The 19,023-nt window shown below is 41.0% G+C and overlaps 1 protein-coding gene across 14 annotated transcripts in view; it reads left to right on the forward strand.

Annotated features, from left to right (window-relative positions):
- Nucleotides 1-19,023, forward strand: part of PRP4K (pre-mRNA processing factor kinase PRP4K) — a 40,746-nt gene that overhangs the window by 4,075 nt on the left and 17,648 nt on the right. For all 14 annotated transcript variants that reach the window (XM_073810269.1, XM_073810270.1, XM_073810271.1 and 11 more), the window contains 5 exons: nucleotides 3,308-4,507; nucleotides 7,213-7,389; nucleotides 15,699-15,854; nucleotides 17,179-17,260; nucleotides 18,570-18,780. In XM_073810269.1, coding sequence (XP_073666370.1) covers nucleotides 3,308-4,507; nucleotides 7,213-7,389; nucleotides 15,699-15,854; nucleotides 17,179-17,260; nucleotides 18,570-18,780 — 1,826 coding nt within the window. The remainder of the gene's footprint in view (nucleotides 1-3,307; nucleotides 4,508-7,212; nucleotides 7,390-15,698; nucleotides 15,855-17,178; nucleotides 17,261-18,569; nucleotides 18,781-19,023) is intronic.

Below are 19,023 nucleotides of genomic sequence, written 5' to 3' on the forward strand. Positions count from 1 at the left end.
AGATCCTGCCCTCTTAGGGCTTGTGTTACAATAGGGAGAGATGAATAAGAATTCTATTAAGTGGAGGGCAGTTAAGCAGAGAAAGCGCATCTGTGTGGGCTAGGGTGGGGTAGCAGTTAAAAGGAACTGGCCCGGGGGCCTGGCTGAGGAAGTGTAATTTGAGCAAAGGCCTGAGGTGGGCCAGGGGCAGCAGCGCTGTGTCTGGGGGAAGCGTGCCAGGCCCTTTGGTGGGAGAGCCCCTGCTGTGGGAGGAGAGCAGTGAGGGTGGGAGGGAACGAGGGGTTCAGGGTGGTGGACGGGTTGGACTGATAGTATAGGACTCAGAGAGAGTTTAAGTTTTTGCTCTGAATAAGGTAGGAAACAGTAGTCAGTTTTCACTCAGAGTGGTGACATGACCTGACATTTTAAAAGCATCTTTGAGCAAATGCAAGAGCTCTGACTTTGAATGTAATACCAGCCTTCTCACCAGCTTGAGATACACCTGCCCTTAGGCGAGTCCCGTCCACCTCCTTGAATGTGAAGTCTCATCTGTCCTGGGGACATAGGCAGAGGCAGTACTTCTTGAGCACTTTGTGTGACAGTTTAATTTGTGTGAACTCATTGCTGCGACAAACCTGTGATTTGCCAGTACTGTTATGTCCCCCGTTTTTACAGTGGAGGAAACTGAGGCACAGGGGAGTAGCTTGTCTAAGGTCACATTAGAGGTGTCCCATTGCAGGCAGCGTTGGAACAAGGCCGTTTGACTTGGGGATCCTCGCTCCCGCCAGGATTCCTTAAAATAACATTCTTAGTGTCTGTCTGCAGCTGCACAGTATCCACGGTGGGGAGCACATTTATCCAGTGTCTGAACAATAAGAACAACTTACTTTTGGGGCCCTAGGGTTGTGCTAGGCCTCGCTATCCTTGATGTCTGTTAACCAGCACTGTGCTGTCCTTACCGCGTGCCTTGAGGTGGGTACTGCTCCTTTCTCCATCAAGCTTAAACTCACCTAAGGCCACACAACTAGTAAGTAGTGAGACCAGGAACTGAGCCCAGGTAGTCTGGCTCTGGAGACCTTACCACCCAACTCTCCTTTTTCTTGAGGATACTTAGAGGGTCTTCAGATGGTTTGAGTTTGTTTTTTTGCTGCACTGTGCAGCTTCTGGGATTTTAGGTCCCCAACCAGGGATTGAACCCAGGCCCTTGGCTGTGAGAGCATGGAGTCCTAACCACTGGACCACCAGGGAATTCCCTAGATCAGGGGTCCCCAACTCCCCGGCTGCGGACCGTTACTGGTGCGCCGGTGCGTGGCCTGTTAGGAACCGGGCCGCACAGCAGGAGGTGAGCGAGCGAAGCTTCATCTGCCGCTCCGCATGGCTCCCCGTGGCTCCCCGTCGCTTGTGTTTCTGCCTGAACCATCCCCCGCTACCCCGTCCGTGGAAAGCCTGTCTTCCATGAAACCGGTCCCTGGTGCCAAAAAGGTTGGGGACCGCTGCCCTACATTGTTTGGGTTTTAGCTTATTGACTAGAATTTTGTACTTCGGACACTGAGATTTTATATACCTGAAAACCCTTCCCGACCTTAAAAAGGTTCTCCGTACCTACTTCTGTATCTTGAATTAGGCTAGTTCTGTTTTTCTCAAGCTTTTCTCTCTGTAACTCAAGGTTCAGAAAAACCGACACATAGCTCACCTTCTAGACTGTGGGCTGGGAGATTCTGGGGAAGGGAGGTGGTTACCTGTATGAGGTTGTAGTCTATACAAGGATCAAAGTTGAAATGTCTTTGTATCTTCACCCTAAATCTGTGATTTTTCCCCCCTCCTTGATAAAGCCATGTTGGTTTTTTCTTTTTTAAACACAAAAATTACACTTTCCTTTTCCAAATCTCTGAGAAAATTTGATGATCCCAGAACACTACTTCATCTATCCTGTGTCTTCTTATACCACATCTGAGAGAAGTCAGGCCAGACTGAAACCTGACTCAGCTGCAGACACGGCTTCCTCTGCAGCATCGTTTAATACTTTCTCCTTTCCCACAGTGCATAGTGCCAGAAACGGACATTGGCAGTCTGGCACCCCAAATTCAAAGTTCGTGCCATGTGGTAGTTGTATGTTCTCCATGTTCTCCACACCCCCTCATTGTTGTGAGCGAGTAACTTCACAAGCATGCTGTGCTGTGTTGTGCTGCTCGCCCCGCCCCTCATCCCCCAAGTGTATTGAAGACTGAGACCTGGCTGGAGGACCATAACAGCAGTATCATTACAGACCATCCATCCAGTAGCTTAACCTTGCAGTTCCTGAGCCTCTGACTGTCTCAACCGTGTGCTTCCAGAATCCCATACTATATCTTTTCATCTGGAATTGGTCCACTTGAGATCTTAACCTCCGTTAGACCAGTCTCTTCCACAAGTTTGACGCCCTGGTAACACTGATCTTTTTTCCTATATCTAAAGTACCCCTTAACCCTTGTGGTTAATTTCTTACTCATTCTTTAGGACAGTGTTACTCACCCTTTTTTTTTTTTTTTTTTTTTTTTTGCGGTACGTGGGCCTCTCACTGCTGTGGCCTCTCCCGTTGCGGAGCACAGGCTCCAGATGCACAGGCTCAGCGGCCATGGCTCATGGGCCCAGCCGCTCCGTGGCACGTGGGATCCTCCCGGACCGGGGCACGAACCCGTGTCCCCTGCATCGGCAGGGGGACTCTCAACCACTGCACCACCAGGGAAGCCCAACTTTGAAGTTTTTAACCCTGGGGATGTGTTTACAATATCAGCATCAGCCAGCAGCCGCCTGTGCACATGAAGGGACTGCTGCTTTTGGGTGCAGCTCTGTATTGGCGCTAGAGATTTAAATACATGTATATTTCTGAATCCAAGTGGAGAAGGAGATGAGTGTCCCAATATATGTCATTACTAATGTTTTACGGAAAAAGAAAATGGGAGGAGGGGTTCCTTTAGTGTTGAGTTGTGTGGGAAATGCTGGTTTAAAAACCAAGTTACTTGAGTGACTGTTTAAGGAAGTCAGCATTAACAATTTGTTGCACCTGGTTTGGATTCCCTTCCTTATTCTATTAAGTATAATTATGTTAACCTCCCCCATTATGTATTTCCTGTAATACTTTTGGTATTTGAGTTCAACCATTAGAAACAAATGAAAGTTAAATCACTGTTCAACTCAGTTCTTGCCATATACCTTTGAAATAAAATATTTCAGTGACTAACTTCTTGTATCCCATTGAGATGTATTTTTTGTCATTGCTATTATTTTGTTATGATTCTGAATGCTTGATAAATGATGTGACTTTTAAATGTGTTTGATACATTTATAGGATGGAAGATGCTGATAATTCTGAAAAGAGTGTAAATGAAGAAAATGGAGAAGTATCGGAAGACCAATCTCAAAATAAGCACAGTCGTCACAAAAAAAAGAAGCATAAACACAGAAGTAAACATAAGAAACATAAACATTCTTCAGAAGAAGACAAGGATAAAAAACATAAACATAAGCATAAACATAAGAAACACAAAAGAAAAGAGGTTATTGATGCTTCTGACAAAGAAGGTATGTCTCCAGCGAAAAGAACTAAACTTGATGATTTAGCTTTGCTGGAAGACTTGGAGAAACAGAGGGCCTTGATTAAAGCTGAACTTGATAATGAGTTAATGGAAGGAAAGGTCCAGTCTGGCATGGGGCTCATATTACAAGGCTATGAGTCTGGCTCTGAAGAGGAGGGGGAGATTCATGAAAAGGCACGAAATGGAAATAGGTCTAGTACTAGATCTTCAAGTACGAAGGGGAAACTTGAACTTATGGACAATAAAAATAGTACAAAAAAACGAAGTAAAAGCAGATCCAAAGAACGGACTAGACATAGGTCTGATAAAAAGAAAAGTAAGGGAGGTGTGGAAATAGTTAAAGAGAAGGCGACGAGGAGCAAGTCAAAGGAGAGGAAAAAGTCCAAAAGTCCCTCCAAACGAAGCAAGTCTCAAGATCAGGCAAGAAAGTCCAAGTCTCCTACCCTTAGAAGGCGCTCTCAAGAGAAGATTGGGAAGGCCAGATCTCCTGCCGATGACAAGGTGAAAATTGAAGATAAAAGTAAGTCAAAAGATAGGAAAAAATCCCCAATTATAAATGAAAGTAGAAGTCGTGATCGAGGCAAAAAATCTAGATCCCCAATTGACTTGAGAGGTAAATCCAAAGACAGAAGGTCACGGTCCAAAGAGAGAAAATCGAAAAGGTCTGAAACTGATAAAGAGAAGAAGCCAATTAAATCTCCCTCTAAAGATGCTTCCTCTGGGAAAGAAAATAGGTCCCCCAGTAGAAGACCTGGTCGTAGTCCCAAAAGAAGAAGCTTGTCTCCGAAACAACGTGATAAGTCAAGAAGAAGTCGATCTCCACTCTTAAATGATAGAAGGTCTAAGCAAAGCAAGTCACCTTCTCGAACTCTGTCTCCTGGTAGGAGAGCCAAGAGCCGATCCTTGGAAAGAAAACGCAGGGAGCCTGAACGGAGACGCCTTTCTTCGCCAAGGTAACTTGACTGCAAAGCTGTATTGCAGCAGATTTCAGAGGAGAAACTAGAACTTGTGGACAATAAAAATGAGATGGTAATGAGTTTTATAGTGTTATGTATAACCCTGTCCACTAACTATATTAATCTTTGCACTTTTTTGTCAGTATCTTGACTCTAGGTGATTTTTAATTTTATTGACATTTTAAAAGTTCTTAATTTAGTATTTGACGTGCAGAATCACTCCTTTAAATCCAAGTAATTTGGCTGATAAGTCTATGTGTGCCCATTTTATGGGTAAGGAGATTGTATAGTTCCAGAGTAGGGATTCTTCTTTGAACAGTATGGGCTGACAATTTAAAAAATGGAGGTATCAGTTTAAGGATTGTGATCTGTCCATTCTTTTGAATTGACATGATTTTGAATTCTGACAATATGATTGGAACTACAGTTGTCTTTTTTGGTCCCCAAAATATAATTAAATTAAAACTGGAAGTTTTTTTCTGTTACTAATTCATATACTTGTAATCTCATTGAAAAAAATAAATAGTACCTCTTAAGTTTAGGAAGAATAGTGTAAAGTGATTTTATTTTTTATCAATAATAATGAAAATATTTCATATACATTTGGTCCATCAATTCTTTTCTCATAAGTTCTCATGATTGTCTCTCATGAAGTGGAGTGATCCTCATACTTAATTTTTTTTTGGTCATCATTTTTTTTTCACATCTTTATTGGAGTATAATTGCTTTACAATGTTGTGTTAGTTTCTGCTGTACAACAAATTGAATCAACTATATGTATACATATATCCCCATATCCCCTCCCTCTCGAGCCTCCCTCCCACCCTCCCTATCCCACCCTTCTAGGTGGTCACAGAGCACCGAGCTGATCTCCCTGTGCTATGCGGCTGCTTCCCACTAGCTATCTATTTTACGTTTGGTAGTGTATATATGTCCATGCCACTCTCTCACTTCGTCCCAGCTTGCCCTTCCCCCTCCCCGAGTCCTCAAGTCCGTTCTCCACATCTGCGTCTTTATTCCTATCCTGCCACTAGGTTCATCAGTACTGCTTTTTTAGTTTCCGTATATAGTTGTTAGCATACGGTATTCGTTTTTCTCTTTCTGACTTAATACAGAGTGAAGTAAGTCATACTTAATTTATAATTGAGAAAATAGATTGAGAGGTTATCTAACTTACCTAGGGTCATAGAACTGATGAGTAAAGGCACAGAAGGGATTTTGGCGGAGAGGGGAGGGTGTTGTTTAGATTAGTCCAAAAGCTACTTTAGAAACTGATTTTTTAATGTCTTTATATTCAGTAATTAGACATGAGAAATTACCAACCAAGTTTCTAAAAGAGTGTCGGCTTATACCATGTAAAGATAACTCTGAATTCCTAGGCATCTACTGTTGCATGTTAATGTTTCCTGTGTATGGGTATAAATCTGAACTGGCCTTGAAGTTTAAATAAATCATCCTATGTTTTGAGAAGCTTCAAGAATGCTATTTTCAAAGTGCTGTATCTTAAGAGATCCTGTTGACTCTTCTAAGCAGTGTAATGCAATGGCTCTGCCTGCAGCTCTGTGGAGACAGTGTTGCTGGTGTTATCTGATGTCGTTCTTAAGGTCCTGTTCTCTTTCTGTTGCTTTCAGTTTGAAAAGGAAATTCTGAGGAGGAGTTTATCAAGGACTAGAGTTGAATATTTGAAACAAATTTTTATTTTGAGTTGCAGAAGAGATACATGCTAATTAAAGAGAAATTTAAATCGTGCTGGAAGCCTGTAAATTCACTTTTTCCATCCCTCCTCTGCTGCCACTCCAAAGAAGACTGTCTCTTTCTAGCCCCTTTACTATGCACATACAATTGTATGTATGCGTTTTTTCTTAAAAATAGGATTCATACTATTTATGTTAACAGTGATTTTCTTTTTTCATGAAACACTTCTGTGACAATACATAAGGATCGTTTTTAATTCTTCATATATCAAGAATAGCAACATGGTATTTCACAGCGTAGATGTACCATAATATATTTAACCATTCCCTTGTTGAAACTGACGAAAGTTGAGGTTGGTTCCAGTTTTTCATGATTGTTTGCAAAGACATCCATTGGTTCTGTGTTACGTTTCTTTTAGAATAGATTCATAGAAGTGGAATTGCAGTCTGAGATTATGTACATTTACATTTTAGAAAGTTAACTGCCACATTTCCTTCCAGATAAGTTATACCAATATTTACTTCGATGACTAGGTGGACTGTCCTTTTCCCTAAACTCTTACCTGTATTTCCTCTTCTGAGGTTAATGTTGACTTTTAAGGGGGGTTTTATTCTTAACTGATACATTAAAAATAAGGCTCTTAATTGCAAAAATGTCAAAAATTTAAAAAGAAAACAGTATTCAAACCAAGGGAATGGAATATTATTACTCACTTGGGCAAGTTTTATTTGTTTATCTGAAGTTAAAATCAGTGGCTTTAACAATATGAATAATCTTTAATAATTCTTCAAATTGTGAGACCAGAGGAAATAGACCTTCTATTGTGTGTCTGCCGTAACACCAGATGTCACTGTGATCATCTGAATTTTTGTTATAAAACTTATTAATCTGTGTTTACTACCTTTAGGTTAATGTGCCCTTTCTTCAAGTGTTCTTTACATGCAGAAGAAATTCATTTATTCTGATTTGATTTATTCTTCTTTGAACTTGTATTTGGTCCCCTTAAGAACACGACCTCGAGATGACATCCTCAGTAGGCGGGAAAGGTCAAAAGATGCCAGCCCAATCAGTAGGTGGTCTCCAGCCCGAAGAAGAGCCAGTAGATCTCCTGTTAGGAGGAGGTCCCGCTCCCCCCTCAGACGGAGCCGATCTCCCAGAAGAAGAAGCCGGTCTCCTCGGAGAAGGTAAAGATACCCGTTTGATCCGTCAAATTCTGACTGTTTTTGAAGCTCAGTTGGTAGGTTTTCTTAACAAACAGTTTTCTCTGAAAAATTGTAGCTGTGACGCCATATAGTTTTCTATTACCAACGTGTGATGTTTCACACACACTGATTTTTCTTTAATAGAGTTTTCCTTCAAATTTATATAAATCCATGTTCGTTAAAAACACAATCTTTTTTTTTTTTTAAGTAGGACATTTTTTTTCCTCTGTTTTAAAGAGAGATAAATACTAAATGAACTAGGCTTATGATTTTTCTTTTAACTAGCAGGCTAGATCACAGTAATAAATAAGTATCCTGTCATTCCATAGTTGCAGCTTTGTATTTATTTTTCTGTGAACTTGTATTTGGTCCTCTTAAGAACACGACTTGGAGACGATGTCCTCAGTAGACGTGAAAGACTCTTTGGGTGAAGATCTCTTTTAACTCACAGCAGTAGAAACCAGTCTTTATGTATGTATCTTTGATTTTTTTTTTTTTTTTTTTTTTTTTGGCGGTATGTGGTCCCCTCACTGTTGTGGCCTCCCCTGTTGCGGAGCACAGGCTCCGGACGCGCAGGCTCAACGGCCATGGCTCACAGGCCCAGCCGCTCCACAGCATGTGGGATCTTCCCGGACTGGGGCACGAACCTGCGTCCCCTGCATCGGCAGGTGTACTCTCAACCACTGCGCCACCAGGGAAGCCCTCTTTGAATGTTTTTGTGTACTAGATTCTCAGAAGTGGAAATGCCTTGATAGTGTGTTTGTCTAAATTTTTTTAAGTTATTGCCATATGTTTTGGTTTCATTAGTTTTTTTAATACTGTTCCTCACACGTTTCTGTTCTGCCCAGTTTCATCACATTTCTTGCAGATGGACATGGTCGAGGTTAATGTAATCATTGTGATCGTATACATACCGTTCATTCCAGAGCAAGCAGTCGGTGGGAGAGGGGAAGAGAGGACTCTCATGCTCCCAGCCTTCTGGCTCCAAGCTGACGGTAGTTTGCGTAGGATTTGCTTCCCTTTTCCAGAGTCCCTTGTTCTTCTCTGACTTTGTGATTCCGTTTCCTGTATCCAGTTTCTTGCTTTACCTCCTTGTTTGCTAATGCATCTCCAACAGCTTTTTGAGGAAAGTGAACATAAAGGACAATTTTGGGGAACTGTGTCTCTAAAAAATGCCTGTTATTCTCATTGCTGATTTATCAAGGAATAGAATTCTAGTTTGAGATCATTTTCTTAAGAATTTTTAAACTGTTATTCCACTGATTTCTAGCTTCCCTTATTGCTATTCAGAAGTCCTCCTCTGATAAGAGGGCGTTGCGTTATAGGACTTGCTTTTTTCTTTCTCTTTTTATAAGAAATGTCCTGTGTTCTGAAATTTCACTGTAATAATGCCTTGATGAGCAGCTCCTTCTTTTCCACTTATTTTGCGGGGCACTAGATAGGCCCTTTAAAGCAGGGAGATTATGGCTGCCTGTACTGGGAAATTTTCTCATGTTTTTGTTTGCTTTCTCCCCCATTATTTTCTGGATTTTTTCCAATTAGACCTTATAAATTGTTACACTGACTTCCCCCTCTCTCATCTTTTTTTTTTTTAATTTATTTTATTTTATTTTTATACAGCAGGTTCTTTTATGTCATTCCCAAACTCCACCACCACTGCCCCCCACCGCTTTCCCCTCTGTTGTCCATACGTTTGTTCTCTACATATGTGTCTCTATTTCTGCCCTTCAGACCAGTTCATCTGTACCATTTTTCTAGGTTCCACATATATGCGTTAATATACGATATTTGTTTATCTCTTTCTGACTTCACTCTGTATGACAGTCTCTAGATCCATCCACGTCTCTATAAATGACCCAATTTCATTATTTTTTATGGCTGAGTAATATTTCCATTGTATATATGTACCACATCTTCTTTATCCATTCGTCTGTCGATGGACATTTAGGTTGCTTCCATGACCTGGCTATTGTAGGTACTGCTGCAATGAACATTGGGGTGCACGTGTCTTTGAATTATGGTTTTCTTGGGTATATGCCCAGTAGTGGGATTGCTGGGTCATATGGTAATTCTATTTTTAGTTTTTTAAGGAACCTCCATACTGTTCTCCATAGTGATTGTATTAATTTACATTCCCACCAACAGTGCAAGAGGGTTCCCTTTTCTCCACACCCTCTCCAGCATTTGTTGTTTGTAGATTTTCTGATGATGCCCATTCTAACTGGTGTGAGGTGATACTTCATTGTAGTTTTGATTTGCATTTCACTAATAATTAGTGATGTTGAGCAGCTTTTCACGTGCTTCTCGGCCATCTGTATGTCTTTGGAGAAATGTCTATTTAGGTCTTCTGCCCATTTTTGGATTGGGTTGTTTGTTTTTTTAATATTGAGCTGCATGAGTTTTTTATATATTTTGGAGATTAATCCTTTGTTGATTAGTTTGCAAATATATTCTCCCATTCTGAGGGTTGTTTTTTCGTTTTGTTTATGGTTTCCTTTGCTGTGCAAAAGCCTTGAAGTTTCATTAGGTCCCATTTGTTTATTTTTGTTTTTATTCCCATTACTCTAGGAGGTGGATCAAAAAAGATCTTGCTGTGATTTATGTCAAAGAGTGTTTTGCTTATGTTTTCCTCTAAGAGTTTTATAGTGTCTGGTCTTACATTTAGGTCTCTAATCCATTTTGAGTTTATTTTTGTGTATGGTGTTAGGGAGTGTTCTAATTTCATTCTTTTACATGTAGCTGTCCAGTTTTCCCAGCACCACTTATTGAAGAGACTGTCTTTTCTGCATTGTATATCCTTGCCTCCTTTGCCATTGATTAGTTCACCATAGGTGTGTCGGTTTATCTCTGGGCTTTATATCCTGTTCCATTGATCTATATTTCTGTTTCTGTGCCAGTACCATATTGTCTTGATTACTGTAGCTTTGTAATATAGTCTGATTCCTCCATCTCGTGTTTTTCCCTCAAGACTGCTTTGGCTATTCGGGGTCTTTTGTGTCTCCATACAGATTTTAAGATTTTTTGTTCTAGTTCTGTAAAAAGTGCCACTGGTAATTTGATAGGGATTGCATTGAATCTCTCGATTGCTTTGGGTAATGTAGAAATTTTCGCAATATTGATTCTTCCATCCAAGAACATGGTATATGTTTCCATCTGTTTGTGTCATTTTTGATTCCTTTCATCAGTGTCTTATAGTTTTCTGAGTACAGGTCTTTTATCTCCTTAGGTAGGTTTATTCCTAGGTATTTTATTCTTTTTGTTGCAATGGTGAATGGAATTGTTTCCTTAATTTCTCTTTCTGATATTTAGTTGTTAGTGTATAGGAATGCAAGAGATTTCGGTGCATTAATTTTGTATCCTGCAACTTTACCAAATGCATTGATTAGCTCTAGTAGTTTTCTGGTGGCATCTTTAGGATTATCTGTGTATAGTATCATGTCATCTGCAGACAGTGACAATTTTACTTCTTCTTTTCCAATTTGTATTCTTTTTATTTCTTTTTCTTCTCTGATTGCCGTGGCTAGGACTTCCAAAACTATGTTGAATGATAGTGGTGAGAGTGGACATCCTTGTCTTGTTCCTGATCTTAGAGGAAATGCTTTCAGTTTTTCACCATTGAGAATGATGTTTGCTGTGGGTTTGTCATATATGGCCTTTATTATGTTGAGGTTGGTTCCCTCTATGCCCACTTTCTACAGAGTTTTTATCATAAATGGGTGTTGAACTTTGTCAGAAGCTTTTTCTGTATCTATTGAGGTGATCATATGGTTTTTCTCCTTCAGTTTGTTAGTATGGTGTATCACATTGATTGATTTGCGTATATTGAAGAATCCTTTCATCCCTAGGATAAATCCCACTTGATCATGGTGTATGATCCTTTTAATGTGTTGTTGGATTCCATTTGCTAGTATTTTGTTGAGGATTTTTGCATCTGTATTCATCAGTGATTTTGGTCTGTAATATTTTTTTTTGTAGTTTCTTTGTCTGGTTTTGGTATCAGGGTGATGGTGGCCTCATAGAATGAGTTTGGGAGTGTTCCTTCCTCCGCAGTTTTTTGGAAGAGTTTGAGAAGGATGGGTGTTAGCTCTTCTCTAAATGTTTGATAGAATTCACCTGTGAAGCCATCTGGTCCTGGACTTTTGTTTGTTGGAAGATTTTTGATCACAGTTTCAATTTCATTACTTGTGATTGGTCTGTTCATATTTTCTGTTTCTTCCTAGTTCATTCTTAGAAGGTTATACCTTTCTAAGAACTTGCCCATTTCTTCCAGGTTGTCCATTTTATTGGCATAGAGTTGCTTGTAGTAGTCTCTTACGATGCTTTGTATTTCTGTGGTGTCCATTGTAACTTCTCCTTTTCATTTCTAATTTTATTGATTTGAGTCCTCTTCCTCTTTTTCTTGATGAGTCTGGTTAAAGGTTTATCAATTTTGTTTATCTTCTCAAAGAACCAGCTTTTAGTTTTATTGATCTTTGCTATTGTTTTCTTTGTTTCTATTTCATTTATTTCTGCTCTGATCTTTATGATTTCTTTCCTTCTACTAACTTTGGGTTTTGTTTGTTCTTCTTTCTCTAGTTCCTTTAGGTGCAAGGTTAGATTGTTTATTTGAGATTTTTCTTGTTTCTTGAGGTAGGCTTGTATTACTATAAATTTCCCTCTTAGAACTGCTTTTGCTGCATCCCATAGGTTTTGGATCGTCGTGTTTTCATTGTCATTAGTCTCCAGGTATTGTTAGACTTCCTCTTTGATTTTTTCAGTGACTCTCTTGGTTATTTAGTAGCGTATTGTTTACCCTCCATGTGTTTGTGTTTTTTACGTTCTTTTCCCTGTAATTGATTTCTAATCTCATAGCATTGTGGTCGGAAATGATGCTTGTTGCGATTTCAATTTTCTTAAATTTACTGAGGTTTGATTTGTGACCCAAGTTTTGATCAATCCTGGAGAATGTTCTGTGTGCACTTGAGAAGAAAGTGTAATCTGCTGTTTTGGGATGGAATGTCCTTTAAATATCAATTAAATCTATCTGGTCTCTTGTGTCATTTAAAGTTTGTGTTTCCTTATTAATTTTCTGTCTGGATGATCTGTCCATTGGTGTAAGTGAGGTGTTTAAGTCCCCCACTATTACTGTGTTACTGTCAATTTCCTCTTTTATAGCTATTAACAGTTGTCTTATGTATTGAGGTGCTGCTATGTTGGGTGCGTGAATATTTATAATTGTTTTCTCGGAGTGATCCCTTGACCATTATGTAGTGTCCTTCCTTGTCTCTTGTAACAGTCTTTATTTTTAAGTCTGTTTTATCTGATGTGAGTATTGCTACTCCAGCTTTCATTTGATTCCATTTGCATGGAGTATCTTTTTCCATCCCCTCACTTTCAGTCTGTTTGTGTCCCTAGGTCTGAAGTGGGTCTCTTGTAGACAGCATATATAAGGGTCTTGTTCTTGTATCCATTCAGCGAGCCTGTGTCTTTTGGTGGGAGCATTTAATCCTTTCACGTTTAAGGTAATTATCGATATTTGTCTTCCTATTACCGTTTTCTTAATTGTTATGGGTTTGTTTTTGTAGGTCCTTTTCTTCTCTTGTGTTTCCCACTTAGAGAAGTTCCTTTAGCATTTGTTGTAGGGGTGGTTTGATAGGCTGAATTCTCTTAGCTTTTGCTTGTCTGTAAAGCTTTTGATTTCTCCATCGAATCTGAATGAGATCTTTGCTGGGTAGAGTAATATTGATCGTAGGTTCTTCCCTTTCATCACTTTGAATATATCGTGCTACTCCCTTCTGGCTTGCAGAGTTTCTGCTGAGAAATCAGCTGTTAACCTTATGAGAGTTCCCTTGTATGTTATTTGTCATTTTTCCCTTGTTGATTTCAATAATGTTTGTTTCTCCTTGGGTTTATCCTGCCTGGGACTCTGTGCTTCCTGGACTTGGGTGGCTATTTCCTTTCCCATGTTAGGGAAATTTTTGACTATAACCTCTTCAGATATTTTCTCGGGTCATTTCTCTCTCTCTTCTCCTTCTGGGACCCCTATAATGCAAATGTTGTTGTGTTTAATGTTATCCCAGAGGTCTCTTAGGCTGTCTTCATTTCTTTTCATTCTTTTTTCTTTATTCTGTTCCACAGCAGTGAATTCCTCCATTCTGTCTTCCTTGTCACTTATCCGTTGTTCTGCCTCAGTTATTCTGCTATTGATTCCTTCTAGTGTAGTTTTCATTTCAGGTATTGTATTGTTCATCTCTGTTTGTTTGTTCTTTAATTCTTCTAGGCCTTTGTTAAACATTTCTTGCATCTTCTCGATCTTTGCCTCCATTCTTTTTCCAGCATCCTGGATCATCTTCACTGTCATTATTCGGAATTCTTTTTCTGGATGGTTGCCTATCTTTCCTTCATTTAGTTGTTCTTCTGGGGTTTTATCTTGTTCCTTCATCTGGTACGAAGTCTCTGCCTTTTCATTTTGTCTCTCTTTCTGTGAATGTGTTTCTCGCTCATCTTTTATGTTTGTCCTTTTGTTCTACTTTCAGTCTTGAGAAGCTTTCTCAATCTGCCTTCTTACCTTTCTGTTGATTTTGTTTTTCTCCCTTCTGCACACTCATAATTTTTTAAATTTCCAAGACCTTGTTGGCTGTTTTTTAATAACATTTTACTCTCATTTTATGGAAGTAGCATCTTTATGTCATAGATGATAATGAGTCTATTTTGTGGCGCTTTTCTTCTCTGTAGTCTCTCCTCTTCCCTGTGTATTGTTTCTACCCAGATTTCTTTGGCTGCTTGTTTGCCTTTTCATTTGAGGACTTTCCTCCACCAGGTGGATCCTCCCTTGCTGCCTATTCTGATTCATCTGCCTATCGTCTCCATGAGAGTAGGATCTTAGGTCTCTGACCAGGGATGGAACCTGGTCCCCCTGACGTGGAAGTACAGAGTCCTAACCACTGGACTGCCAGGAGAGTCGCAGATGACTGTTTATTTATTTATTTTTCTATTCTGGTTTAGAACGCTAGATGGAAGCTTTCTTCCATTCGGACAACCTGGAACTTGTGGTTTGGTGGCGGATTAGTGTATCAGTGACTGTAGATCTTTCCTTTTGGGCTTGTGAGTTTTCCAGAATCTCCTCATCTGCTGGAGAGTAAGACATGGCTGCCAGTAGAGTTCTGGTCCTAAATAATGTGGGGTCCCCCCTTAACCCTTCTCTTCCCAGTGCAGTGCCCTCCAGTACCGTGGGCCAGTTTTCACAACCACCACTACCTCTCTGTAAAGTGAATATTAAGTTTCCTGTGATAGTGTGGGGAGGGGCGGCCGGTGGCATTCTCCACTGAGTCAGAAAGGGGAATATACCAAGTCACGCTGTTCCTAAAGGATTTCAGCCAATTCTCTTTAGCTTCTCCCTTGTACTCCATCCTTCAGAGAATACAGTATCTCCAGATCTTGAGACTTTCTGGGGCTTTGTGGCAGGCCCTGACTTGTTTCTTACTTACCCTGTGCGTCCCTATTGGACTAAGATTTAGATTTGATCTGCTGCTGCTTTTCTGTCCACTTTGCATGTTTCAAGCTTTTATTGGTATCTGTTGTCACATCTCTTCACATTGTCTTTGACTGAAGGTTTGATTTTGTCATTGTTCCTTTTAACGTTGTTTTAGTAAGTTTTCAGAAGAAATCTGAGATAAACATGGTCCGATGTGACACGAACGTAGTTTATCAGCCCTTTGTAGACTCACAGCCTTCTCTTGGGGGCCCCACAGCACTGTCTCACACAGACTTCCACCTTCATACTTGCACTCTGAGGTCACTTTCTGTTTGGTTAACAGGGCATTTATAACAATGTCTGAGGGCCATATTAACTAGACGTATAATTTCTGTCACCTTTGTCTTTCCCGTACTTTATTCAGCAGTGATCTTTTTAAAAATCAAGTTTATCGAGATATGTTATTTACATAAAGTAAAATTCAGCCTTTTTGTTGTAAAGTTGTGAGCTTCGACAGATGTGTGGCTGCACAGCTGCCATCGAGGTGCAGGGCCCGACAGTTCCCTCGCGCCCCTTTGTAGTTGATAAGAAGAGTAGCTGTGGTTTAGTTGTCGGCAGTTAGGCTGGGTATCCATATCTTACTGATGGTGTGTTAATTTTGTTTAAAAATTTCAACTGTTTTTAAAGACTTGACTTTTAGAACGCTTTTGGATTCACAACAGAGCTGAACTTTTGAAAGGTACAGAGAGTCCCTGTACTACCCCTACGCCCAGCAAACTCACAGCCTCCTCAGCTTTAATTGACCTTTAAAATATGTCTTCTTCTTCTCCTCAAACAGGGACAGAGGTCGAAGGAGCAGATCACGCCTGAGAAGGCGGTCTCGGTCACGGGGTGGTCGTAGACGTAGGAGCAGAAGCAAAGTAAAGGAAGATAAATTTAAAGGAAGTCTTTCTGAAGGAATGAAAGTTGAGCAGGAATCTTCATCTGATGATAAGTAAGAACGGAACTTTCCTATAATTTCCTTTTTCCAAATCAGAGAAACACTGTTTGACTTGTAAATCTTTAATTTCCTTCTGAATATTTTAAGCAAATACATTAATTTGACCCTGTTTAAGTTCATCTTCTGTGCAGGTTTTATAGGTTATGTGACAGAGGTCATGGTTGTCTGAATTTGGGTTTGGCTGGGGTGAATATGGGCCGTCACTTTATCACGAGCCTTTCCTTTTATATTTTCATTAGGAACCATAGAGGTATCCTGCCAATCTCAGTTACCAGTTTTGGTGGGGGGATTTTTTTTACTAAGTGTAGACTTTGCATTTTGTGTAAACGGTACACACTTGCTGTGCCTGTTATAGTGTGGAAAATGCAGAAATGTTCAGCCTAATAAACTCGCGGGGACAGTTTTTAATGCAAACTTCGTTGTCTAAATGGCACATCTCAAAAACAAGTGAGACGAATTCAGAGCAGTGGTTCTCAGCGGGGGGAGCTTTGCCTCCCTGGGATGTTTTGGTGATGCCTGAAGACCTGTTTAGTTGTCATCTAGTAGCGGGAGGCCAGGGACACTGTTCTGCGTCCTCCGGTGCATAGGATATGCCCCACCGCACAGAACCGTCCTAGTGTTAGCAGCGCTTGAGCTGAGGAGCCCTGGTTGGAGCTGGGAGAGAAGAGGGCTGAGTGGAGGGAAAGTGTCCTGCGCAGACCTGGTACCTTCCAAGTGCAGGTCGCTTACACCTCTGCAGTGAACACCCAGCAGGTCGTAGAAAGGGCTGCGCTAGGAGCGATCATGAAGAGTGCGGGGTTCTTGGGGGACCATCTGAACCGCTCGGGGCAGTGTTTGCAGGGAGAGCCACTTTCCCTTCAGATTGTGTGCAAATGTCTACCTGTGCATTTTGGGTGGGGAAAGGATCTATAGCTCTCAAGGGCTTCTGTGACCCAGAAAAGGTAGCAGTTTACTTGTGTATCCCAGCCCCCCTCTTGTTGTATAGGTGTGGAAACGAGGGCTGCGGAGATGAAATGACTTTACTACAAGGCACAGCTAGTGATGCCTTTTAAACTTAGGCATCTTTCTTTTGTTCCCAGTCTTTGTGCTATGAAACAGGTGAGGAGGAAAATGAGACGCAGAAGGTTAAGTTACTTGCCAGGATTCCAAACCAGGACAGTTCGAAAGCAAGGATGGAGTGGGCTGGCTTAAGATTTTTGCTCAATGTACCGATGACCTACATTTTCCAGCTTTTATTTTTTTAAAATGTATAAACGTAATGCTTTTGGAGTCTCTGTGTTTGAAGTTAATTACACGGATGTGTGTAATTTTTTCTAAGCCTTGAAGACTTCGATGTTGAGGAGGAAGATGAAGAAGCCTTGATAGAACAGAGAAGAATACAAAGGCAGGCCATTGTTCAGGTGCGTGGTTTCAGGAACATGTTGATCAACACTCCTTCACCACTATTGTAACAAAATTAAGGATTTTTACTTTGACAATGCAGTGACAATAGTAGCAATTGAATAGGTCTTGAAAGGAAGGTGGTTCCTTAATAAAATTGAAACAGTTAATCTTTTTTGTTATACATGGGATTCTGATATCAACCTCTTTTATAAGACAAAATTTGGAGTTTGCTTTCTTTTTTTTTTAAGTTGATGAACAAGAAAACCCTCATAAGTGAGTATAAATTGGAGGAATTTCCTTTAGCTCAAACTTATAAATAGCCTGTTAATATGTGGGAAAGGTTTTTTAATGCCTAATAAAATGGCACATTTTCTAATGCAGTTGTGAACGTTTAAATGGAACATCTCAATAATTGTAAGACTCCTTGAGAGCCGAGCGATGCAGGGATTGGGTGGGAAAGGGTGTCAAACTCAGGCCTAATGGTAAGGTGAGCTGCCTGGGAAGGCTGCCGGTTCTCCCTGCCATCCTGAGATGAGGCCTGGCTACTCCAGCCTTGGAGGACGGTGGTCCCTGTAAAGCGCCTTCTCTCACCATCATGTGATGGGGGTGAGTGATGGAGCTGAGAGGAAGAATTCTGGAACATATGAAACATACTTGGGTGCTGTTAGGAGGACAGCAGACAAGGAAAGGACAGTCGTAGCAGCTTGTGTAAACAGAGAGAGCAACCACAGCATTTCAGAGTGAGGGGAAGAATTTGAATCACCTGAGTACATAGGGCATAACTAGAATTCCAGAGGAAACTTACCTTTGTGGGGCACTGATGAAACTGTTATTAAACTGATATCCCTAAAGACTTGGTTGAATCTTTTTTTGTTCTTACCCAGGTCCACAATCCCTTATCTCCAACCTTTGGGGCCAGATGTGCTTCAGAACTCAGAAATATGTGAATGTTAGAAAGGTAATATGGTGCATATATGTATATTCCTTTGCCCCATCAATGGGGTCTAGCACAGCACCCCATTATCAGCCACTAGGAGAGTTTTGCAGTGAGTGAGGCGTATCGTGTTCACACTGGGGAAGGTGAGCCTGTTCAGAGCATCACATCTCTGCAGCGCAGGTTTTGCCACCTAATGAATGTGCACCAGACATAGCAAAGCTTTCAGAGTTTTGTGGATTTGGAATTACATATAAGGGATTGTGGATCTAATTCAGTTAAGACTTCAATACCTTTAAAACTTTTTTAGCATTACTTGACACTTAACTTTTCAGTTCAGGCCCTCTTAGCACCAGATGTTGTGACAGTAACACTCTGTGTCGTTACCGCAGAAATACAAATACCTTGCTGAGGACAGCAACATGTCCGCGCCATCTGAGCCCAGCAGCCCCCAGAGCAGCACCCGTACCCGCTCTCCCTCCCCGGAGGACGTCCTGGAACGCGTCGCTGCCGACGTCAAGGAGTATGAACGGGAGAACGTTGATACGTTTGAGGCCTCAGTCAAGGCCAAGCATAATCTCATGACAGTCGAGCAGAATAATGGTGAGTCAGTTACAGTTTTGTTTCAACCATGCTTTTCTCTGAATTTGCAGCCCTGTTACTTCCTAAGGAGGGAGGTTATTTGGGGATGGGGGTGGGATGGGGGACTAGGAATGCTGCTTCTGCAACAAACTGCAGAGGACGGCAGGGCCCTGGGCGCCTCAGTGACTGCTCCCCGTGAGCAGGCGTGACCTGAGTGTCGCCCTGAACCCCACGCGCGTGCTCGCCGCCTTCGCTCTGGCTTGC

The sequence above is a fragment of the Tursiops truncatus genome, chromosome 10 (genome assembly GCF_011762595.2).
Source record: "Tursiops truncatus isolate mTurTru1 chromosome 10, mTurTru1.mat.Y, whole genome shotgun sequence".
In the NCBI taxonomy this organism is placed as follows: Eukaryota; Metazoa; Chordata; class Mammalia; order Artiodactyla; family Delphinidae; genus Tursiops; species Tursiops truncatus.